Genomic DNA, 18,289 nt, shown 5'->3' with positions numbered 1-18,289 from the left:
CCAATCCAGCGGCTTTCTCGCTTTGCTCAAGCTCAGTAAGAGGAGGAGGCAGGAGGAAGTGTGTGGGGTGGGCTCCTATTGTCCCCCCCCCCTTTTGCATCTATATACACGTATGTGTGTGTGTGTGTTTGTGTCCGCGCAAACATATAGCAGCATGTTTTAAGTTATATATAGGGCTGCTATTTATAATACTGCATTTCCCCCTGCTGAGTGAGAGAGAGAAGGGGAGCCCCCCACCCCACCCCACCCCGCCACAGGAGCCTTCCCCCGGCGAGCGAAGGGCGACGCCGAGCGCGCGTTTCCCTTCCGGGCGCGGGGCGGGGGTCGAGCGAAGGAGGCGGCCTGCCGAGGCCCTGCCCGCCGCCGGGGGGATTCTCGGCTCGGCCGCCTGAGCCTGCCAGCTTTCCGAGGCTCGTTAGAGGGAGCTGTCGGCCGGAGGGAGCGGCGCTTGCTGCAGTGAGGGGCCCGCTCCTGCCTCGCTCGCTGCCGCCGCCGCTTCCACCACCAGCAGCACCGCCGCCGCCTCCTCCTCGGGAGCCGGAAAGGGAGCGAGCGAGAGGGACCCTTCCGAGCGCCAAGAGGCGAAGAGGCGGCGGCGGCGGGCCGTGGCGGCATAGCCTCTTTCCGGCACGAGAGGTGGGCGAGGGCTGGCCGGGCCCTGTGGCGGCCGCCGGCCCGCCGCTATGCATCCCGCGAGCTCCTGGGAGCCGGCCTGGGGAAGGCAGCCGGCCGGCCGGAGGTACGGAAACACCCCCGCCTCGCCCGCGCTTACCCGAGAATAAATGGGGCGCTGGTTGGGGGGTGGCGGGAAAAGGGAAAGCAGGAGCGGCGGGCGCGCGTGCGTGTGGAGAGGGGGGGGGGGAGCCGCCGTTCATCCGCCTGCCGGGGCTTTTGGAGAGGCAGCTCCCTCCGGAGGAGAAGCGGAGTACGGGTTCCCGCGCCCCTCGGCGCCCTTGAGAGGGTCCCCGCTCCACAGCTACCGCGCGGGCCGGGAGGAGGCTCCCGGTGGGGCTTTCCCGGGGTCCTTCCTCCTCTTCTAGGGGGGGAGGAGGAGGGTCTCCCCCTGTCGCCCTTGAGATGGATCCCCCCTCAGGCTGAAAGGGTATGGGGTCTTCTTGCCCCCTTCCTCGCTGCTGCTTTTCTACGCCCTTTTTAAGAGAGGGGGGTGAACATGCCACCTCCTCGGGCAGATTAAATACGGACATTGGTCCCTCTGAATTCGGATTGAGGGGCCGGGGGGCCGTCACCCCAATAGTGCCCTTGAGAGGCCAGCCCTCTCTAGGCAGGAGGGAAAGGGCTTCTCACGAGGGGGTGTCCTTAAGATCCTCCTCTTTCCCGACAACCGGGAAACTCGCCCCACTGACGCCCTTGCGAGGTTCCCTTTACACGGAGCGCATGGCGGTGGTAGTCATTGCCCTATGGATGCTCTTTTGGAAAGTCCCCTTATTTCGGGTGCCCTTGAGACAATTCCCCGCATGGTGCGGCGGGAGAGAAGGGAAGGGGCAGTTTCAGGCTCTGGAAAAGGTCACTTCCCAAAACCGACAGCTCAAGGCGGGAGCACAAGGGAAGGACTGGACTACTTCTCGGGGGCAGCCTGACCTCATCCCAGCTTCTTGTTGTTGTATGGTGGGAAGACTGAGAGCCCACCTTACTGAGGAGCAGAATGGCACCGTTTCTGACCTTGAGAGGACCTTCCATCCCGAGTGGCTCACCCCGAGGACCCCCCCCCCGCCCCTTTCCCCAGTGGGTGAATACTCGACATGTGGGTCACGCCTGGTGCTCTGATCAGAGCTGGATGTTCCCCAGCATTGCCTGGCATCTGCCTCTTGTCGCCCTTGCGACAACCTATGGATAGGTTGAGGTGGGGCAGCGGAGTAATAATAACAACAATAATTAATAATCGAAGCTATCCGGCGTGCAACTCCGAGATTCCTTCCGAGAGCTGCCGAGCTCCTCCCTCCCCTCTGTGGGGCGCTTGCAGGAAGAGCACCGCCGGGTTCTTCCTACTTCTCCATATTTGAATGGGGCGTAGAGGCGTCCCTTCCCCCCGGCTTTTCAGAGGGTGCCCCCCCACCTTCTGCCCCCAAAATACGCTGCAGGAGCAGATAGGTAACGGGGCGGGGAGTTCCCGAGACGACCTCTATCCTCCCCTTCCTCTGTACCCCAACAGGTGTCGCGCATGCTTCTTCCTCGTCCTCCGCCCTCTTGCCCTGCCCTCTTGCACCCCACCCACTTCGGTGGGAGATGCGGGGGACACCCACCCGCCCGCCCGAGGGGCTGCTGGCCGCCAAGCTTAGCCTAGGAGAGCCGGGCGCGTTAGGCCCTGAAAGCCGCGACTGGAGGAGGAGGCGGCGGCGGCGGCGGATTTAGCCGCAACCCCGGGACAAATCCTCTTGCCGGCGACCTCCCTGGCCGGGCTGGCAGCCCCCGGCGTTGGCGCCGCTTCTCTCTTCCCTCTCCCGTTCGCTCGCTCGCTCGCTCACTCCGCGCCTTTCTTCCCCCCCGCACTCAGGGAGCTGCAGACGGAATAGGGAGCCGGCTCCCAGCCCGTTACTTTGGGGCCAGGCCAGCCACCTCCGTGTCCATGAGCCCGCCGCCCTCCTGTCAGAGCTGCTGCCGCCGCCGCCGCCTCCTTCACCAGCAGCCGCTGCCAACTAGGGCGCACATTGCTGCTGCCGCCGCCGCCGGGCCCAGTTCGCTCGGACCTGCCATCTCCTTCCCTCTGCGCAGCAGAAGGTGAGTGGTGATCCGCGGAGTCCCGTTGGTTGGCTTGGCGTTGTGGTTGCCCACTATCCCTTTCCTGCCTTCCACAGGCTGCTGGCGTCCCACCCCCTTCCTAGTCCTCCTTAGTCTCTCCCCCCCCCCCCAATTCCTGCTTTCCATTTCCAGCCTGGGATTCTCTGCTCTTCCCTCTCCTGTTTATCTCTGCTTTTACCTACTGACTGCCCCCTAATATGTTTGGACTAACTTGAAGGCTAGAGAGGCCATTTCAGGTATTCTAATGTGTGGCTTCAATGCTTATTGGTTGTAACTGCTAAAAGGTCCTCTCTGCAGCTGGTGGTTGCCTGTTTCCCCCTCAGCCACCTCCCCTTATTAACTAAAGGGGAGTTGTCACCCTGCTTTTAGTGTAACCCATAATAATTTCCCACTTTGTTTGTTGAGGGGGGCAGACAAATGGACTGCCCCTTAGTGCACAGTTACTGCATTTGATTGTCTTCTTGCAGCATGGAATGTACAAATGTGCATTTCCTTTTCATCCGTGCTATAACATTACAAGATTGAATTATGTTGATGGGGTCCATTTACAGTTTATGTGATTATACCCATATGTGTCTGTAAAAACAAAGTGAAACCCTAGGTCCACGGGGAAGGGTTTTCTGAGATTTCTTTACAACCTCCACAAACATAGCTTAACAACTAACACAAGTGATCCTTTTGTAGCTATGTAGATTGTGGTGTGTCAGTTTTTAACAGTTAAGCTTGGGTATATGCATTCTTTGCGGTAGACCCAAGGAAAAATCCTAAGCTCCTTATCAGGCTGGAAAGATAGTTATGACTCAATAGATGATGTGTGTGCAAACAGGCCAATTAGTGGGGGAAATCTTTGCTATGGTGACTCAATACATACAAAGCACATAACTGTTTCTTTGAAATAAGGCCTTGTTGGACATTGGTAAGCAGGAAGTTGTCTTCTTCGTGTTGAGTAATTTCTCTCTTTCTTATTCTGTAGGAAACGACTACAGACTCCTGTGTGAAGAGAATGGCTGTGACTTTAGAACAGGCCCGAAGGGCGGCCTATATATTTCTGAAAGCACTCTTAAGATTTGGCTTCATGGTTGCCAATAACCTTGTTGCTATTCCGTCCTACATTCTGTATTTAATAGTACTGCAACCTCTCCGATTGTTGGATAGTAAACGGTTCTGGTATATTGAAGGAGTATTATTTAAATGGCTTTTAGCTATGGTGGCTTCCTGGGGCTGGTGTGCAGGATATACAGGTAAGAACAACTTACTACTTGGAATTGATTATGCATGTATACAGAAGTAAACCTATATGTGGAAGTCTCCTAAAGTCTTTTTATGTATTAATAGAGATGTATATTCAGTGCTTGTTGAATAGCAGAATTTTGGCTTAAAGACACACTTAGCCAAAGGAAGGAGGGGTAGGACAGGTTGACTTCTCTGGGGAAGGAGGAAGCCCTTTTGAAATCGGTGAGATTTGTTGCAAAGTAAATACAAACATAATACTGTATATACTTATAAGGCTTCCAGAATAGTAGGACACTTCATGCCCTTCTATGGGATCTATATTGGTGAGAACTCCTTAAGTCCATCATCAGGAGTGATGTGTGCATTTTGACCCCACTTCAAAACAGTGGTACTTTCCTGTTTTCCATATGGCTTAATAGTAAACGTTCATAGGTTTTATTCTTCCTGAGCTCTATCCCAGATTGCGTCTTATGATTGTGATAAAGTATGACAGAATATTGGGAACTGGCTTTTTTATGTGCATGAATTATATGTGCACATGTGAGTGAATGATATTAAATGTCCAAACTGGAAAACATGGGCATTCATTCGGTTATGAATGCTGACAGCTCTAGATACATTTTGTGAATACTTATGTACATATTTCTGTGACTCTTACCATTTACCAGATTTTGGACAATCGAAATTTGTGGATATGCCAGTGAACAACAATCACTTGTCTGCGTTTGTAAAAGGGGAAATAATACATATATTATAAATAGTTTGACTAGACAGGTTTGCTTTTTCTGAAATTCTTAATAAGTGACTTCCATTTTACTAATGGCTTCCCGAACTATAAAGATGCATGAGGACTGTTCTTGGCTTGCTTTTGTTTGTTAGAACAGTGTGTAATAGTAGCTTTTGGATATTGATATGCTCACAGTTTGAGAAAAGAGGTAGATAACTCAGTATCTACAGAAATTCCCATGCCTCTATGATGCAAAATGTTTTCTTATCTACTGATATATATGTATATATTTTGTAGTGCTTAGACATGATCATAGTGCCTCGCAGCAGTAACAGAAACTAATACTGTAGGACTTTTAAAGAACCTGAGCTAAATGCAGGCAACAACTGCTTTAGGTGCGTCTGAATGACATGCGAACGATCACATATTATGCTGAACCCAGAAGTGCCCCCCCCCCACAAAGTCATAAAAACGTTACAAAAAGGGAAGGGATAGGCTTATGCCTCCACTGATGTGTTCGGCGTCCAGAACATAACCCCCATGCGAAAAGAGGATTGCCTGTATGTTTATTGGGGGGGGGGGATTTCCAGTAGTTCCTAGTCAGTATATTTTAATTAGAGTCTTTGTCAGTATAGCACTAGAATCTAGAAAGAACTTCCTCACTTCTCTGTAAAGTAGGCTTCAAGAACAGCTGTCCTTTTTAATAATATGCCATGTTCTACTCTATCATGGGCTTTTCTGAGTAAAACCTTTTTTTTAAAAAAAAAAACCAGATGCTTTAAGATGAGGTTTTTTTGGTAGTTATCCAATGATTCCAGCTCATGTTCATATTATATAATGTTCTCACTAAAGTTTTAATTGGCCTACAATGTGAATGCGGTGCAAGTTTGTATTTTTGTTAGTCTTTTGTCATTCACGAGCAACATTCACAAAAGGTACAAATAGCTGGAGTGTGGCTCAAAGGTGCTTTTGAGGACCCTTCGCTGTAATGTATCCCACATCTTTGGGGCTTCTTGAGTAGCGCAGTGCTTCAGGAGTGCTCTCCCCGTTAGGGAGGTTATTCAGATACTCATTTTCATGCTGTAGATTTTAAAGATGTCTATTCAGAAAAAGTCTACATAGTATTCACAATGGAAAGTTTCCATCTGAGGTCTTCACACACACACATTGAAGAAAAATTCTTCCAGCAAGGATTGAGGATTTTGATGCTTTACCGTGTTACGTATGTGAGGTTTACTGTAAAAATGATGAGGTTAAAGACCCCGTTTATTATCCTGAGGATGTAATATGACAATTTTAGTTAAAATTCAGGCCAATTGTTCTGTGATATTAGATGATGTTAGTGGTTCAGAAAGGCTTTTGTTTTTAGTTCATTTCTTCTGACAGCAGGAGAAGGTTTTTTCTTCTGCCTGTTGCGTGAAAGGCATTATCGGCATGAGGTATATTCATAATCTGCCATTGAAATTATGACAGACCTATTAGCTCTTTTTTCCCTTACAAACTTAAGAATTGTATAGGTTTGTTTAAGATTCATATATGGTCCTTGTTAGCATATCATGCTAATAATGCACACCATGACTTAACCACTTTGCTCCTACAGTTGTTCTGCCGATTTAAACCATGGTTTGGCTTAGCATGTCATCCATACCTGTGCTCAAGGTTTAGCGCTCTCTAGACAAACCACAAGCTGTAAACCATAGTACAAACTTTGATTACAGCTCCTTGCAAGCATGGGTTCAGACAACACATTATGCCAACCATGGCTAAAGCAGCAGAATGACCAGAGGAGAAAAAAAGTAGTTGTAATCACCTCTCTGGGAGCCTACATATTGTTTGTTCACACTAATGTTTTGGCTCATTCAAACTATACCAAGTGATGATATCATTCTGTTTATGCTATACATGAAGAAATTAGTTGAACATATGAAATTGTAGGAGCCAGTGCATTTTTTCCTGTAGATGTTTGTGCTAAGAAAGGAGAAGTACATTTCTTATTCCCTGTTTCCTTCCCCTCCCCAATTATCATTACCTCAGGCGTTCCATATACCTATAATACTTGTGAATATATTCTTAAAAGACTTGATGTGCTCCTTAGTGTTTAGAAGGTAAGTGCCAGTGCTTATTTGCATAAGATCACATATTCTGGAAGATTTAGAAAGTGGCCCTAAAAAAGAAAAACTATTTCAGTTCTTTCTTTACATTTGTACCATGTGCTTTACAGTTATGTCATCTGTTAGCGTTTGCTCAAGCATTTGTCTTTAACTCCGCAGGTGTCAACATTTATTTGCATTCTTGTGCTAAAACAGAGTGGAACTGTGATGCAAAGTTCAGATGACTGCTTCTTCGCCTAAATTTTCTATTTATGGTGACAAATTGGTTTTGCCACATATGCAGAAAAACCCCCAGAAATAGTTTTGTGGCCTAGTAATTAGCTGGCTTGTCTACTAATATAAGAGTACTTGAGACAATTTATGCTTGGTTATATATTTCTACTTTCAGCTGTTTCTGAACGTGTGCTCTTCAATAACACTCAAAAGAAAACACAAATATCTTGTTAACGCATTGTTCTTTGTTTTCTGTTTTCAAAATAAGGCTTCAATATTAAGGCCAAACTAGGCATGACAGTGCTTGTTCGCTGTCTGCACACTTCACAAATAAACTGAAGGGTGGGTGTGTCTATATTTTTAACACCAAAAGAGGTGCACATGTGAGGAAAGCTGAACAGGTTCTCAGTATTGTCATAGGCATTTTTATTTCGTCCTTGGTTACTTCTGGTGTTGGAGTTGGGTTTAGAGATAAAGGAATTTGGGCAACAGCCTACATAAGAGTAAGGTAGGATGAAGTTCAACTGAGACTTCTTATTTTCTGTGACCAGTTCTTGGGAAGGGTCTTCCCAGAAAACTATATATCAAAACTAACTATAGTCTTTGCTTTGAGCTATTCTTAGTACTAAGTGGATGAAATCATAATAGGAATGGTATTCTCTCATGTCTTCATCTACACATCACTGATTATTCATGAACAGGTGGAACCATATGTTTGGATCTTTAACCAAGAGTCATGGTGTGCCATGGAAAATTTAGTCTCCCATTAAAGGAATTGGTAATGAGATCAAGACTTAGAGATATAAAATGTCTATGCACATGGTTTATTACAAGAAAGGGGGAAAGGTTCACTGAATTACAAAGGCATCATTTAGATTGGGTGGCGACTATGTGGTTAAATCTATAGAGAATAGAAGAGATCGGGGCAGATAGAATGAGAAGGAGGGATGTGGCGACGCTGAGAGAATTTGGAAAAAGACACACCAAATAAAGGAAAGGTGATTGGTGCTACGAAGATACAAAGGGATTCATGTTGGAATAAGGAGGAGGAATTAGGAGGTAAATAACAGTTCATTTGGTGACAGAACTTGCTTGTGAGTTTCAAAAGGGGAGAAAGAAAGTAGAATTAGAGAAGGAAAACCCAAGCATAGATACTGAGCCCATTCACCCATCATAGTAAGCCCTAAACTATGACTTACTACAAACAAGCAGTTCACTAGTGCATACCGTTGAACTGCTCCTGCTCTGTTCTACACTGCTGGGAGGTAGACCAACAGAACTCAGTGTTGACTTACTATGAACTAGTGCTTTTGGTTTGTTTCTCTCCAAACAAGCCGCAGTTGGTAAGCCAAGAGTGTTTTGATGTTTGTTGGGAGTCACACAAGAACTTGGGGTTTTCTGTTGTCCATTAATAGGTCATAATTTGTTCTCATTGTATTAGGTTACAGATAACTTGGTCTTTTGTGCATCCAATAAACTGAGGCATAAAAGACTAGGCTGCTCTTTTTTAGAGGGTCACAACTGGCTTGGCAAACATTCCAGCTAGAGAAGAGACTGAGAGACCAAAGTATGAGTGTGGGGACAAAGTGGAAGTGAATTCGTAGACTCTGGTGACAGGATGTTCATAGGGGAAATAGTGCAAAGTTCAGTGCAGCATGCAACTGTAGTTTATAAATTTACCTCTATCTGGTTGTGGAACAGTGTTGACTGAGTTGTAGTAAAACACCCAAGGGTGAACTTTGTAATTGCCATGGAATAATGCAATATGAAAAACCTAATACAGTTGGGTTTCTTTTTTAGTCCTTGTTTCTGAGTGTTCAGTATACTGTATTTTCAAAACTCTCATGCGAGGTGGAAACAATCCTTTTCTTCAATAGAATTATTTGATTCTCAGGATTTTAAAGAACTATTTAGGCAGTATAGCTAGCACAAGTGCCTTGGGGAAACACGTTGACTACCTCTGCTACTGAAGAAACCGAAAAGCAACTTTCCATTATTGACACCATGCATAGAAGATGGAGCTCAAGAACTGTTAACATGGGGAGGATGTGACTCTGCACACATGGTATACAGATTTTCTTTCTGCAGTAGGCTTCCTAGGCTGTACCTAGTTTCTGATAGATTAATTGTGGGTGGGAAATGACACAGTTGGAAAAAGTATAAATTTATAAAAGAAAGTGAATGTGTTTTACAGTTGTGGCCTATGCAAAATATCTCGTGGTAACCTCTGCCTTTTTTAGCTTCACCCACATTTACCTTAACTTATTCATATTGTGTAAGATGTGTGCCTTTGGGCTAGCTGGAAAAGAAGATCAGGAAAGAAATTTGCCTATTTATTACAGTGCTTTTCTTATTCATATTTAAAGCTAGAATCTAATTTTTTTAAAAAATAGAATGTGTTGCGGTAAAATTACCGAAGAATAAATCATCAGAGGATTTTTCTTGCCTGTCTCTGGGATTATAATATTAAAGGGAATTCACGTCTAACAGATGTGATTATGTAATTGTCACTTGACAAAGTGTCTTACTGGTGTTGAGTTCTAGAGTAGGTGGCCTGTGCCACTCAGAAGGCTACTTTGGTCCCTGCTGAAATTCAGAAACGGCTCAGGTCTCTCCAGCAGTTTTGGAGGGAGGTTACCATAGCAATCCATACATTATATTTGACTCCTAGATTTCTAAGAGAAACTCCTTACAGTGGACGCTCGGGTTGCAAACGTGATCCGTGCGGGATGCACGTTCGCAACCCGCAGCGTTCGCAACCCGCGTCTGCGCACGTGCGGGTTGTGATTCTGCGCATGTGCAAAGTGAGATTTAGCATTTCTGCACATGCACGACCTCCGAAACCCGGAAGTAATCCGTTCCAGTACTTCCGGGTTTCGGCGGTCTGCAACCCGAAAAGATGCAACCTGAAGCGACTGCAACCCGAGGTATGTCTATTCTTCTTTCAAACTTTGCTGGAGTTGTGGTGTAGGCAGGCTTCAGGTAGGCTTAGAGCCATGTAACCTATTCATTAGCAGAGAGGTGGCATATACACCTTTCATAAAGTTCTAGAGCTTTAATTGGTCTTAATGTATACAATTGTATTTTGATTACCGTATTTGCTTGGATTTTCCTCATTGTAAACTGCCTTGGAATCTGTTAACAATAAGTGATCTATAAATGGACAAAATAGTTAATTATGGGCTATGGAACCCTTGCAGAATTCTGAGAACAAACATTTGAAGTGGTAGACATGGATTAGATGAAGCACTGGAAAATGGAAGTGGAGTTGGGAAAGGCCTTCAGGAGATGTCCCTGAATGTTTGGGGGTCACATCGATGAGGACTGCATTTGTCTTTAGGCACATCCATTTTTGGCTATACTAGAACCACCTCACTTTGAGGGAAAATAAAATGAAAACCTGTTTTCTATGGAATATCTCATCTCCAAAGAGTAAGGCGTGTCCATACAGAGAAGGATAAGTTTGCACTCGAACCATATTATCCACTGAGGGTGTGGTACATCTAATTTCATGTGTTATCAAAGGGGACACTGCTGCTGGGATTGTAGAAAGGGTAATAATACACAACAGATCACAACTGAGGCATTTAGTTACTGCACACAGAAAACTCTTCCGCAACAAGTTGATTCCCAAGGAGGAATATCAGGATTTCAGCTATTGATTTTGCTTTTTCTGGCAGGGACCTGCAACTTAAATTTGCTGGCATGCGTTTCGGTTTTTGTGTATGGATTATAGCCTAGGGGAGTTACAATTGAGTTGAATTGGTGAGAAGATAAAAGGGTTTCCGCACAATGATAAGGATGATATTGCTGCAATTCTGAAAGATGTTTACCACAGCATAATTTTGAAGAATTGTCCCTTGTTTCAGAAGCATCCAGCATCCTAGAGCTTGGGGTAGCTATATTTCAGAACGTTGGACTTTCACATTCTTTCCTAGAACGGATACCACACTCAAGGCTGTGTGTGTAGCTGCCTTGAGTTCCACCAGGGAAAAAGATGTGGGCAAGTTGTTGTCTCTCATCCTTAAATTTCCCATCTGCAAAATAGGAATAATATTGAGCTTATTTTTTAGAGTATTTTCCTTTTTAAAAAAACATGTTTAACCCATGAGCTTCAAAATAGGGCAGAATAATAAAGCAAAGGAATTGCTGTAGTTGAGGATGTGCATTGCACAGAATCCAGAATGCACAACTTGTCAATTGTTCTCTTCTCACCTGGATTGTAAGGGAACTGCATACCTGTGCCTGCTGTCTGCACCCAGATGTTTGACATCCAAAATGGCTTGGAAAAGAAACAGATTTATTTGTTAGGTTTGTTTCCCCCCCATCCTCCTCTCTGTCACTTGACTTGCCCCTAGTGAGTCATACTGCTGATTTTTGCTTAGAAGCCTGGGAGAAGAAAAAGAGGGGGGGGGGCTGGAATAGAAGGGAGTGAATCAGTTGGACATCTTTCCCCTTCTGTTTCTTCTTCCTCTTCTGCTGTCACTTGGCTCACCCAGGGCATGTGCGCACCCTTTTTATTCAACTGGTTGGGGGGGGGGCTAGCTCTGTACTCAAGAGAAAGATGAATGGTGACAGCACAAGCCTTAGGGAGTTCAAGTGACAACTGAGGAGGGTGGAACAGAAGGAAACACACAGGCCAAATTAATCCACTCCCTTTCCCAGCCATGTCTACCTGTCTCCCCCAGGGTCAGTTGCAGGTTAAGAACACAAAGGATTAACTTTGTTTGACTAGATGATCTCTAGGCCCAAGCAGCTTTCTGTTTGTATCCAAAGGTGCTTTGTGCAAATAGGCACTTCTGCAATTCCACCAGTTTTCCTCTTATCTCGTTGCACATCATAGAGGATCCTTGTCCCTCAAACAGCCTTCAAGTGGGCTTCAGTAGAGAAGAGAGGTGGGAAACTCCTTTTGCACGTACAGAAGTCTGTTTTCACTTCTTTGGATCAAACCCTTTTGGATCAAACCCTTCAGGTTGATGCCATGGACGCAAGATCAGTACAGATTAAACAGCATGTAATAATAATATAACATCAAATAATTATCTAAATGGAATAGAAGGTAATGAACTTGTTTGTTTGCTTGCTTGCTCAGTGGCCTAATCCAGATCTCGCTCCACACATAGAAGTGGAGGGTCTGGATCCATGAAGGGGTGGCTGTTAGTGACAGCTAGAAAGCAAAAGGGTTTCTAGTGCAAGAAATCCCCCCTTCCCCTTATCTTACTCTGATTGCTGTATACATCACATTGAAACTCACAGTTCTCCCATCTTCTGTTGCCTTACATTCCTAATGTCAAGTCTTCCCTTTCTGGCATTCTTTCCCCATCCTCAGCCATCTCTTCATTCCTGGCTTTCCTTCCTACCATACCTTTTTATATAAAGGGAGTGGATGTTGTAGATTATTACTTGGGTTGCATTGTTGATAGCAATTTTCAAAAACTGATCGCAAATATTAAGCTCAATTTAGGTTATGTGAGGCAGGTTGCTACAAGATGCGTATTGGAATGCATGTCGTGTTAAAAGCAATGCAGCGTGAATAGGCAGCTTTCTCTCTTAGATGCATGGATGGTTATTCATCCAGTGTACACTACAGTTGTCAATCTAAGTGATGTATGCATGAAGGCCTGCTTCTGCATGCAGATTGGGGTTTTTTAAACTAGAGCAGAACACATCCAGAAAAGCATGGAGTCATCGCGGGCGGTCCTACTGTTGCTCTGCCTCACCGCAGCTACAATAAACCATGCCTGCCACAGGAAATGTATGGGCAATGTTTCTAATGGATTTTATGGGCACCGCTTTAAAACCACAGCTTTTATAGAAAGTCGGCAATAACTAAATTATGACTTGTTTGATTCTGTCAGGGTGCGTCCAGACTGGCAGATTTTTAGGATTCCTTTGCACAAACTGCATCTGTATTGTTTTTATGTCTCTCTTGCAGGGGATCCAATTAAATCTGTACTAAACAAAATGATGTGAGCGAATTCATACTGTGATACCAATTAAGCTGTGCTTTCTATAGTCCTGTGGTTAGATGAGCATTTCTTACTGGAAGCAAAGTGTTCTACCATTGCCACTTTCTTGCACTATTATATGAATAAACAAGAAGTACTTCAGTTATGACAAGGATTATGATTTTTTCCTTTTCTGGCAATTGGGACCAAACGATTTCTCATGTTATTAATAATGGATTTATTCAGTGCTGTTTTTCTAGAGAAAAGAGGTGCCAGAACTCACCATGAACACCTCCCTCGCTCTCTTATATGGCGCCCACCTGAGAGGTACCGGAACTGAGTTCTGGCTAAAAAATTGTAATTCAGCATGCTCTTTGGGATGGGAAGTATGTGAGAATGGAGACTAGAAACAACTGAAGGAACTTCTGCTTAAATGACACAAAAGAAGAAAATGTGCAAGTAAATCTTTTTATTATTTGCCTCTATGAGTAAAACTTACCAGGGTGTTCTTCCTGAGGTGACTCTCTGAAGCGTACATCTTGTACACTCTTATCAGAATATCACAGGACAGGATGGGTATAGCAGAAATGTACTTGTAAAATTGTATGTTTTGATTGTAGTTTTTTTATTTTTAAAAAAATCCTATTGAGTTCCATAGAACTTAATAGAATTTTGGCTGTAGATTTAAATAACTAGATCAGCATGAAAGAGCTTCTCATATCCAAGAAAAGTGGAATGTTTTGTAACTTGCATAACGTTATCATTTGCAGCACCATTGCTGACAGGAGTGAGGCCTTGTCGGCTTGTAACACCAGTGGTCAGAAACCTGCACTGGTTGCCAATTTGCTACCAGGCCGGGTTCAAAGTGTTACTATTAGTATATAAAGACCTTAACAACTTAGGGCCAGTTTACCCATGAGATCGCCTTACCCTGAGAATGTCAAGCCAACCACTTTGATTGGCGGAATTGGCACCACTACAGGTGCCACATAACACATATTCCACATTTGTAAGGACTCGATTGTTAAGTGTGGCAGAGCCTACACTTTGGAACTCCTTGCCCCTTGAGTACTGTGCTTTCACAGGGCTCTTTTCTGCGCCTGTTAAAAACATACCTGTTTAGACAAGCCTATTTAGAGAGTCAGTGTGGTATAGTGGTTAAGAGCAGTGGACTCGTAATCTGGTGAACTGGGTTCGCTTCCCCGCTCCTCCACATGCAGCTGCTGGGTGACCTTGGGCCAGTCACACTTCTCTGAAGTCTCTCAGCCTCACTTAGCTCACAGAGTGTTTGTTGTGCAGGAGGAAGGGAAAGGAGATTGTTAGCTGCTTTGAGACTCCTTAGGGCAGGCGGAGGCAAACTCCAGCCCTCCAGATGTTTGGGGCTACAATTCCCACATCCCTGACCACTGGTCCTTAGCTAGGGATGATGGGAATTGTAGTCCCAAACATCTGGAGGGCCGGAGTTTGCCTATGCCTGCCTTAAGGGGAGTGAAAGTCAGGGTATCAAGTCCAAACTCTTATTTTTCTATCCAGAAGCTTAGAGAGTTGAGGTAATTTTAACCCATTTCAGTATTGTAACTTTTGCATGTTTTAGAGTAGGGTTGTGAATCTTTCTTGATTTTACTGTTTTGTCTTCTGTAGACCGCTTTGCGGTGCATACATTTTATTAAATAAATAAATGACTAACAGTTACAGATTAGAGGTGTTTTGTGCCTTACGGGTGTTATTCAACCAAGTCTCACTCAAAGTAGACCCATTGAAATTAATGAATATGACTAAGGTCCGTTGCTACTAACATGTGTTTGACCAAACTGCGGGAGGCAGTGGAAGACGGGAGTGCCTGGCGTGCTCTGGTCTATGGGGTCACAAAGAGTTGGACACAACTAAACGACTAAACAACAACAAGGTCTGTTAATTTCAGTGGGTTTACTCTGAGTAAAACTTAGTTGAGCTCCACCTGTAATTAAAGGTCAGCAGCTTTTAAGCGATTAATTATAGTGGTGCCTTCCTTCATTAGTCCCATGCAGTGTATTAATTTAGTAATAACAGCATAGTAGTGAATGTTCTTCTTCGAACATTTTGCATTAGGGGTCTCCAATATTTGGCAGGTAAAATCCTTGCTGTACTAACCTTGTAGGAGAACAGCCAATGATGATACACTGGCAAATTTTTCATATATAATGAGGAATAGCTTAGGTTTTCAGTTTATTAACATGCCTGTTATTCTGTAGATTATATTTATAATATTTCTGTGAAAATGGAAGAGTTGACCACAAGCAGTAGAATATTATACAGTCTCAGGCTCTACCACAGCACATTACAGAAGGCAGGAAAATATTGTAAGTTGTCTGTCAAGAACCTCAGCATTTTTAGTGAGTGGTGGGGAGTTTTGATCCCACTGCTGTAAGTTATTGTATGTCATCTAATCATAACTATTTTGGTCAGATTAGCAAATAATGAAAAAATATCACAGTGGTTCTAAATATATGCTCAAGGCTTAGTTTAGATGATGCCTTACTCTTTAGGGTCATTGGATCATAAATCTCTTTGACTGTTTCATTTTACAGGAGAATTCCATTTTAAAGAATAAATTAGAGACACCAGATGCTTTACCGTTATTTATTATGAACTCAGATTTTAATTTCCTCACCTGAAAGTGCTTACATTACAATTTCCTTATATAGTTAGTGAACTGTAACTATTAAAACCAATACGGCTTTTGATTGCCCATATATATTTATACCTCAGTGATTTGTTGAGGCTTGAAGATCTTACATATGTGAAGGCATTCTCTTGCCACAGTGTTTATTCATAAAAATAACATTTGGTTGAAATCAGTATTGCAGATTATTATTATTATTAATTATTAAATTTGCAGGCAATCACACAATTGAGGGATTTAAGCTCGACTTAATTTACTTCTAGATTAAGTATTCTATTTCTGTCCCACATTCTCCGTAGTGGTTGTAGTAGTAGTAGTAGTAGTAGTAGTAATAATAATAATAATAATAATAGGTGTTGATGCCAGTTAAGCTTAGATTTTGAGCTTGATCCTAAAGAAGCTTAAAATTTGGACAAAAGGTTTGTTGTTTGCATAGTTAGTTAGTGTGTTTGGATTTTTTATTCTGATACCCATTGTAAACTATTTCCATGATAGTAAAATTTGAAATCCCTTTTTTTTTGTTCACTGCTGTCATAACTAATTGCCGATATACTGTTTTGCTTTTTCAACTTTATTTCCATTATCCCTGAGACATTGAATGGTGGCGGCGTGTCAGGGGCTCAGGAACAGAGGCACAGGGGAGGAAGGAAATGGAGAGCGAAGGGGAAGAATCTGAGGGCAGCGTAGGGGAGTACGACAGTGACCCGAGAGATTCCATGAGCTTCTCCAGTGGATCGGAAGATTCCCAGAAGGAGGCGCAAGGGGGGTCCCAGGGGGGACGGACCAGAAACAAGGGGCCAGCGGGGACTCCCAAAGCAGCAGCGGGAGATCAGGACCAGCTTCCCCACCAGAGCGTAGTGGGGGGGAAGAGTCCCATGTGTCAGGGCCAGCGTCTCCTCCAGCAGGGAGAGAAGATGAGTCAGGGCTGACCACACCTCTATCGGAGAGTGGGGGAACGGAGGGGAGGTCAGGTCCAGCTAGCCCCCCCGAAGGGGGAAGCAGTGACAGGAGCAGTGTAACGGTCAGGAGGAAGGTTGCCGGCTGGGCGCGCGCGCCATGTTCGAATGTACAGGCGTGTGAGACAGCAGAAAGCTCGGATTGGGAACCAGGTCCTAAAGCCTGCCGGAGGCAGGGGGAAGATTCAGGGGACTCAGCGTCAGAAGAGTCTAGGAGCGGTAAGACACCAGCGGACGGGTGGAACCAGAGGAGGAAAGAGCAGAGGAAGAGGTGGAGCAAGGCCAGAGTCTTAAACTGGTGTCTGGGGGGAGGAGATTCAGACGGAGCTTCAGCGGTCTAGAGTTTCAGACGTAGAGCTGCGCGCTGCGGCTGTGAAAGCCGAACTGAACTTCAATAAAGACTTTTGTATATAACAACGAACCGGCGTTGGTCCTTTGTGAGCTGGGACCTCGGGCAGCTCTGACACGGCGTAACTTCTGAATGTGGCTGTTTGGGGGTTTTTTTGTTTTTTGTTTTGTTCTGCAGTACACCTGGCACATTTTGAGGATTACTTTGTTGTAGCAGTCTTCCAGCTATTAGACTTAGATAAAGTAGATAAGTGTGGGACGCGGGTGGCGCTGTGGTCTAAACAACTGAGCCTTGGGCTTGTTGATCAAAAGGTTGGCAGTTTCAATCCCCGCGACAGGGTGAGCTCCTGTTGCTCTGTCCCAGCTTTTGTCAACCTAGCAGTTTGAAAGCACGCCAAAAAAAAGTGCAAGTAGATAAATAGGTACCTCTCCAGTGGGAAGGTAAACGGCGTTTCTGTGCGCTCCTCTGGTTTCGCCAGAAGCTGCTTAGTCATGCTGGCCACATGACCCGAAGAAACTGTCTGCGGACAAACACCGGCTCCTTTGGCCTGTAAAGCGAGAGGAGCGCTGCAACCCCAGAGTCGTTCACGACTGGACTTAACTGTCAGGGGTGCCTTTACCCTTTACCTTTAAAATAGATAAAATATACCTAACGCCTTTTAATATTGATACTTGTGATTGGCAGTTTATCCTTTTCCCCTGACTCAAGGGGGCTTACAGAATTGGAGGTAATTTCAATTACAGTGGTACCTTGGGTTACAAACACCTCGGGTTACAAACACTTCGGGTTACAGACTCCGCTAACCTGGAAGTAGCGGGTTAAGAACTTTACCTCAGGATGTGAAAAGGATCTAGGAGTCTTGGTTGACCACAAACTTGACATGAGCCAACAGTGTGACACGGCAGCTAAAAAAGCCAATGCAATTCTGGGCTGCATCAATAGGAGTATAGCATCTAGATCAAGGGAAGTAATAGTGCCACTGTATTCTGCTCTGGTCAGACCTCACCTGGAGTACTGTGTCCAGTTCTGGGCACCACAGTTCAAGAAGGACACTGACAAACTGGAACGTGTCCAGAGGAGGGCAACCAAAATGGTCAAAGGGCTGGAAACGATGCCTTATGAGGAACGGCTAAGGGAGCTGGGCATGTTTAGCCTGGAGAAGAGGAGGTTAAGGGGTGATATGATAGCCATGTTCAAATATATAACAGGATGTCACATGGAGGAGGGAGAAAGGTTGTTTTCTGCTGTTCCGGAGAAGCGGACACGGAGCAATGGATTCAAAGTTTCCACCTAAACATTAGGAAGAACTTCCTGACAGTAAGAGCTGTTCGAC

The 18,289-nt window shown here is 44.9% G+C and overlaps 1 protein-coding gene across 3 annotated transcripts in view; it reads left to right on the top strand.

Moving 5' to 3' along the window:
- Positions 1 to 467: 467 nt before the first annotated feature.
- The window catches only part of LPGAT1 (lysophosphatidylglycerol acyltransferase 1), a 65,487-nt gene continuing 47,665 nt past the window's right edge, over positions 468 to 18,289 (top strand). Inside the window, exons 1-3 of one of the 3 annotated variants that reach the window (XM_082217835.1) lie at positions 600 to 739; positions 2,513 to 2,736; positions 3,731 to 3,998. In XM_082217835.1, the coding sequence (XP_082073961.1) occupies positions 3,761 to 3,998 (238 nt within the window). In that variant the 5' untranslated portion in view covers positions 600 to 739; positions 2,513 to 2,736; positions 3,731 to 3,760. Of the gene's footprint in view, positions 740 to 2,359; positions 2,737 to 3,730; positions 3,999 to 18,289 lie in introns of those variants that run through there. The other 2 variants (XM_082217837.1, XM_082217836.1) reach the window with 2 other exon arrangements.

Source organism: Podarcis vaucheri, assembly GCF_965113315.1.
Source record: "Podarcis vaucheri genome assembly, chromosome: 3".
Lineage (NCBI taxonomy): Eukaryota > Metazoa > Chordata > Lepidosauria > Squamata > Lacertidae > Podarcis > Podarcis vaucheri.
This window is presented reverse-complemented; position numbering and strand designations above follow the sequence as displayed.